This window comes from Petaurus breviceps, unplaced genomic scaffold (assembly GCF_028583685.1).
Source record: "Petaurus breviceps papuanus isolate PSGF00001 unplaced genomic scaffold, PetGlider_PUasm1.0 225, whole genome shotgun sequence".
NCBI lineage: Eukaryota > Metazoa > Chordata > Mammalia > Diprotodontia > Petauridae > Petaurus > Petaurus breviceps.
This window is the reverse complement of record NW_027185889.1, coordinates 21346967-21353474: the sequence shown is the minus strand read 5'-3', so window position 1 is coordinate 21353474 and position 6508 is coordinate 21346967. Positions and strand designations below refer to the sequence as shown.

The 6508-nt window shown below is 39.4% G+C and overlaps 1 protein-coding gene across 2 annotated transcripts in view; it reads right to left on the bottom strand.

Moving 5' to 3' along the window:
• SLC17A8 (solute carrier family 17 member 8) overlaps positions 1 to 6508 on the bottom strand; it is a 59342-nt gene that overhangs the window by 2348 nt on the left and 50486 nt on the right. For both annotated transcript variants that reach the window (XM_069095088.1, XM_069095087.1), the window contains exon 10: positions 5715 to 5825. In XM_069095088.1, the coding sequence (XP_068951189.1) occupies positions 5715 to 5825 (111 nt within the window). The remainder of the gene's footprint in view (positions 1 to 5714; positions 5826 to 6508) is intronic.

Below are 6508 nucleotides of genomic sequence, written 5' to 3'. Positions count from 1 at the left end.
GAAGAAGAAGAAGAAGAAGAAGAAGAAGAAGAAGAAGAAGAAGAAGATGATGATGATGATGATGATGAGAGGGACACTGAAGACCTACTTTGTAATTTTTCATGGGAATTATCTTGCAGGTAATATGATATATACATACACATACATACATACATATATGTATGTATATATGTAATTGACTTAGCACTTTACCTACATTATCTAATTTAACCTCACAACAACTTTCTGAGGTACTATAGATCACAGATAAACAATCCCCATTTTAAAATGGAGCAACTAAGGTTTAGAGAGATTAAATGATTTGTGCGTGGTCACACAGCCAATGTGGTCAGAGGCAGGATTTGAGCCCAGCTCTTCCAAACTCCAGTTTCAGCAGTCTGTCTACTCTTCCATGCTTTTCCCCTAATTTATTACAAGTTAAATCAACAACAAGGACAGCTACTTGGGACTTCATGGGGACAAGGGATAATCCATTATCTGAAGGATAAAAATAATGCTGGGAAATTGAGAAGGGCTCCAGTGTCCCATTCTGGTGCCCCAAGAGTCCTCCAGAGAAGCAAAAGCAACAGAAAGTTATTTTCTCTCTTAATACCCATTTTCATTCCCAACTGAGCCCAGAGATCACAATGAAAGCTCCAGAGTGGCCCTTGTTTGAGTCATAATCACTCTCTCTACTCTGAAATTTGGACTCTCAGAAGGGACCTCAGACTCCATCTAGTCTAAGGTCCACACAAAGCATTCATTGTCCCTAGGATATTCATCATCTCTACAACATCCTCCACAAGGATTCATTCAGTCACTCAGTACTACCCTAAACAGCCCATTCTACTTTGGAAATACTCTCCATGTTCCCTCCATACTTAGCCTCCAGAGCCCTTTCCTGAATCAAATCCTTGGGGAAGAAGTTAATCCACTTACCTTTGGAGCTCTTTGAGGTTGAACCACATTGATTGGGCACTAGGTGAGTGGGATGTATCTAAGCTCAAGATACTTTACCAAGACGAAGCCTATGTTTCAAATCCCACCCATACATATCCCCTATAGCCAGAAATTTCCACTTTCACTTCCTACCTCTTTCTCTGGAGACAGAAATGAAACTAGCACCACCATTTAACTCTCACTTTTTATATTTTTTATCTCTGGCATGTAGCATGGTGCCTGATATATAGTAAGTGCTTAATCAATGCTTTTTTCATTCATTCATCCACCCACCCATTCATTCTTTCATTTATCCATTCCACATGACAATCTTTCGATTATCTGAAGAAAGCCACCATTTTCCTCTAAGCCTCAGTCTTCTCTTTTCCAAGTTAAATATTTGCAATTCTTTGAAGCAGTACTTGTATGTCATGGTCCCTAACCACCTTGTTGTCCAAAGTATTATCACTGGACACACTCCAGCTTCTGGAGTGTGCTTCGTTTCTGCCTCAGTTTCCTCAACTGTAAAATGAGGGTATTAATAGCAACTAACTCAGTGTTGTTGTGAAGATCAAATGAAATAATATTTGTAAAGTGCTTAGTACTTTATAGCTGGTGCATAGTAAGTGTTTAATAAATGTTTGCTTTCTTCCTTTCACCCATCAGGAGAATCAGAAATCATATTTGTTTTTTTTAGGAGACACCTCAGTGTTGTCTCCGGCAGAACCTTCAGCAATTTGCCAAAACCCCTATATCTTTTGCATATGAAGTCTAGCTATACCTGTACCACTCTGCATTTGTGCCATTGATTTTTTGAACACATGTCAGGCTTTATATTTATCCCTGTGATATTTCATTATATTAAATGCAGCCTATCATCCAAAGTCAGTCATATGCTTTTGGATGCGGTTCCTGCCAGCTATTCAATTAGCTACTGCTCTCAACTTTCTGTCTTCCAAATTTTGATCATCTGACATCTATGCTTTTCACCTATGCCAAGAATTAGGGGTTGGAGGGGTCAGGGTTTTGAAAAACATTTGAAAATTTTTTCTTTCTTCTTTTTTAACCCCTTGTCAACTCTCCATTTATCCATAGTGCCTGAAAATGTATGAAAAAAAATCATTTTTTTTCTCTCCCTTTTTTGTTCTCTTTCTTGACCTCTGCTTCTGGAGGATTTTAAGAAATTCCTTGCCACCCCTACCAACCCCAATATTTTTTAATAAGCACACCTCCTCTTTTATGTCAGTATGCCAAAGTACCAGACAATCAGAATACAAAACAGCGGTGAGATTAATTATGCCTACCGCCTCATTGGGATGTGATAAACACTTTATTAGAAAAGAGCCCAGAGATAAAAAGCAATTAGTATGATTGTCAAGCATTATGCTCAGACACAAAGACTGTGCGTTTGCTTTTAGTTGGAGATAACAAAAAGAAAGTCTTTGAGATTTTAGCAGCATATCCTCTGAAGCTTGAAAGGGATTAAACCATTAGGAACCCAGAGGTATTGATAAATATTTGGCTGAATATGCCCCAGACCTGCCCCCCTACCAGCTAGGAGAGGGTCAGAGTGGGCATCTCAATAGGTTGTCTTCCAGTCTAGGCTATATCACTTATTAACTATATGACCTTCGGCAAATCACTTTCTGGACCTCAGCATCCTCATCTGTAAAATTAGAGGTTGGATTGAATGACTGGCAGTCCCTCCCCTCTTGATAGGCTGAGCATCTATTTCTGTCATCAAGAGGCAACAGTCTGCGGTGTATTAAGTTCCAGACTTGGCATTAAGAAAACCTAGGTTTAAATTCCACCTATGATACAGACTGAATGACCATGAGCAAGTTACAGGGTCTAGACCCAAAAGGTGCCTCAGAGACCAGCTAGTCCAAATTCTTTATTTTGTATATGAAGAAACTAAAACCCAGAAAAGTCATAGGTTCATAACTCCAGCATCATAAGGGACCTCAGAAGCTAGCTAATTCAACCCCTTCATTTTACAGATGAAAAAACTGAGGCCCAGGGAGGTTATATGATTTGTTGTCCAAAGTTATGCAGACAACAAACCCCAAGAAGTTTCCTGGTTAGAATCAGTCTTAAGGCTTGTCATAGATGCTATTGGAATGAATGGAATGATTTCCTACACCAGATATTCCCTACACAGAGAGAATTGCAGATCCTTCATGGAATGGCCTTTATCCTGTCTTTCTTTTAGAATTTCTAGAAGTTTATCTGTGGAGTAACTCCTAAAATGGTCCCCATCTCCTTTTCCCTCATACCCCATTCCACCATCACAATTGTACATCAAAACATCAAGGACATATGATTTTCATCCATATAGAGAATACTTCCTCTGAAACAAATCACAAACTATCTAAAGCCAGAGTTATTGACCTGGGGTCCAGAGACTGCCAAGGTGTCCAGTGATAGATTTCTGAGAATCTATGTACTTGGATGGAGACAGAAGTATATCTTTCATTAACTGTTTTCCTTTATAATCCTATATATTTTATTTTATGCATTTAAAACCATGATTTGGAGGAGTGCATAGACTTCATCAGGCTGCCAAAAAGGATTAATGATGCACAAGAAAAGATTTAGAACCTCTGCTCTATCACCTAAAATCCCAGAGAAGTGCTTGAGAATCTTAGAAGTTACATATTAATAATAATGATAATTAATAATTGCCAACACTTATATAGTGCTTCAAATTTCAGAAAGCATATATATATACACACATATAAAATCTCATTTTATTCTCATAAATACCAAGTGAGTGATTTATTATCCCTGTTCTACAGATGGTTAAGTGACTTGCCCAGGTCCCATAGCTAGTTAGTGAGTATCTATGGCAGGATCTCAACTCAGATCTTCCTCACCACAAGTCTCATACTCTATCTATCCACTGCACCACCTAACTGCTCTGGGTCACAAACTAGGTAGTATCTGAGGCAGGATTTGAACCCAGGCCTTTCTGACTTAAAGTTCAGCATCCTATACTATGGTACCTTCTTTCTGTTACATACTCATGTCTCCTTTTACTTTTGCATGTCCAGTCACTTGAAAGCCCTGTTCCATCTTGTCCTAATTTCTTGCTGTTCATCTTTCCCTAAGTCTGCCCTATCCCTACTTCTGTCCAGGAGAGATGAAAGAACAACCAAGCCTCACCAGTCCTTCTATGCCAGTGGCCATTGGCCCCACCCAGCTCTGAAGCTGTGCTATTTTTCCCTTCTGATTATAATTCTATGTAACTCAGGCTTCTCAATGCCGCAAACATGAACAAATTGATATCTTTGAACACAGGAAATGAATCTCTACTGCATTACCAAGTTATCATGGAGTGAAAGGCCATCTACGTCATCAGGCTTTTCATAGCATCCAAAAGGTGGAAAAGACCTCAGAGATCACCCGGTCCACTGTCTCTTCCTTCAATGAACATTTATTAAGCTTGAGAACTCACTACTTCTCAAAGCAGACCGTTTCATTTTGCACAACTCTAATTATCTGGAAAATTTTCCTTATAGTAAGCCAATTCTGCCTTCCTAAAACCTAAAAATTCTGGTCCTAGTTTTGCCTTGGTTGCTTAAGCAGACCAAGTCTGAATCTTCTTCCTTGTCATATATTTGAAGATAATAGCGAAATTATTATCCAGTTAATAAATCCTCTTCTCTCTAAATATCCATAATTCCTTCAATCTACAAATCATAGGCTTAGAACTAGAAGGGAACCTTGGAATTAATTAGTGAGTTAATCAATGAGTATTTACTAAATACCTACTATGAACTGAGCACTGGGGAAATCACCCCCTCTAATACCCTAATCACTTTCAAGTCCACTTATCATGCTTATTGCATGCCTCTGGACATCTGCCAGGTTGTCAGGGTCTCTTTGTAACATAACATTCAGAACTGGTCTTAATTATATCATTGTGGTCAGACTTGGGTAGAGTACTGGGGAGTTATCACCGTGCATCACTATATGTCAACAACTTAGGTGAAGGAAAAAGGATTGTTTAGCTGAGGGAGAAGACTAAGGGGTCCATAACTTTCTGCCATGTAGAAGAGAATCAAATTTGGTCTGTTCTCCTAGGAGGGGAGAAGCAGGGGCATTGGATGGAAGTCTGAAAGAGACCAATTTAGGATTGATGTTAAGAAAAACACTGTAATACTGTGAACTATCCAACAGTGAAAGAGGGTCATCTCTAGAAGGGATGGATTCCCTAACCCTTCTTTGGAAGTCTTCAGGCAGAGGCTGGAAGACCCCTTGTTGGGTATCTTGGAGGATGATTCTTCCCAGGCTGCTGGTGTTATAAAATCATAGATTTATAGCTAGAAGACACCATAGAAGCCTTTGATTCTACCTCACTCCCCTTATTTTACAGATGAGGAAACTGAGACCTAGAGAAGTTATATGACTTGCCCACATTCATGTAGCTAGTGTCTAAAACAGGTCTTTCTCTCTCCAAGACCAATGTTCTATTCCTATACCAAAGTGCTTCTTGAGGTCCTGCCCTCTCTCAAATTCTGTGGTTATGTGACGATGGCCTCACATCATATTTTATTTGTTTTGGCTGCCATGTACTGTCAGCTCATATTAAGTTTGAAGTCCACTAAGAACAACAAAATCTTTTTCAAATGAATTACTTCCTAATATAAGTGGAAATGAAGAACAAGCAAGTCTTCTGTTGGGTTCCCACTCTCCTAGATCTTCAACCTATCCCCAGTGATGTCACAAAGGACACTACTCATCACTCCAAACAAAGCCCTCCCACCCATCCCCACATAAATTGAATATTTTACCTGAAATTGCAAAGCCACTGAACCCTACAGCCAGCACCAGGAATGAGATGGCCACACCTTTGGTATGAGAGAAACCAACCACCAAGAGTAAGGTTGCTTCCATGCCAAAACCTGCAAATGGAAAAAAGGGGAGGGGGGTGAATTTCATTGTATTCCAGGTAATCTAAGCATAGGCTGTCATCATATTACAGCACTGATAGGCCCTGCATATGATTCTTAAATTGTGATACATTATAAAATTTCATAAGCATTCCATGAACATGCAAGTCTTCATAACTTTCTCTTACATTCAGGGGCTGCATATTCAATTTCTAAATGCTAAGTGTTCATACTCCAATTTTGTGACCCGTTGGTATGAACACTCACTCCACAGAATCCATAGATTCCATTCCCTCTAGATCTTGGTCTATGGGAGATGATATGGCCACAAAACTCATCAACCTATAGCCCACCTGGGGAGGAGACTCTCCAGCCTTAGCAACAGGATACCACTGAAGGGCTTAAAGCAGAGGAATGCTTAGGATCAGATGTAATTTGGTACTATTGGGAAGGACAGGTCAGAGGACAGAGAAGCTGGAATTGGGAATAAGTTAGGAGATTATCAGTTCTTTAAAAAAAAAAAAAAAGCATAAGTCCAAGGCCCAGAGTCAGGAGGACTTAATTCAAATCTAGCCTCAGACATTTACTAGTTGTGTGACCCTGGGCAAGTCATTTAACCTAGATGGCTTCCAAAAAAAAAAGAATCACAAATCTAAGGTCAGCTTTTAATCTACTTTATCGCATTCTCCCTATTT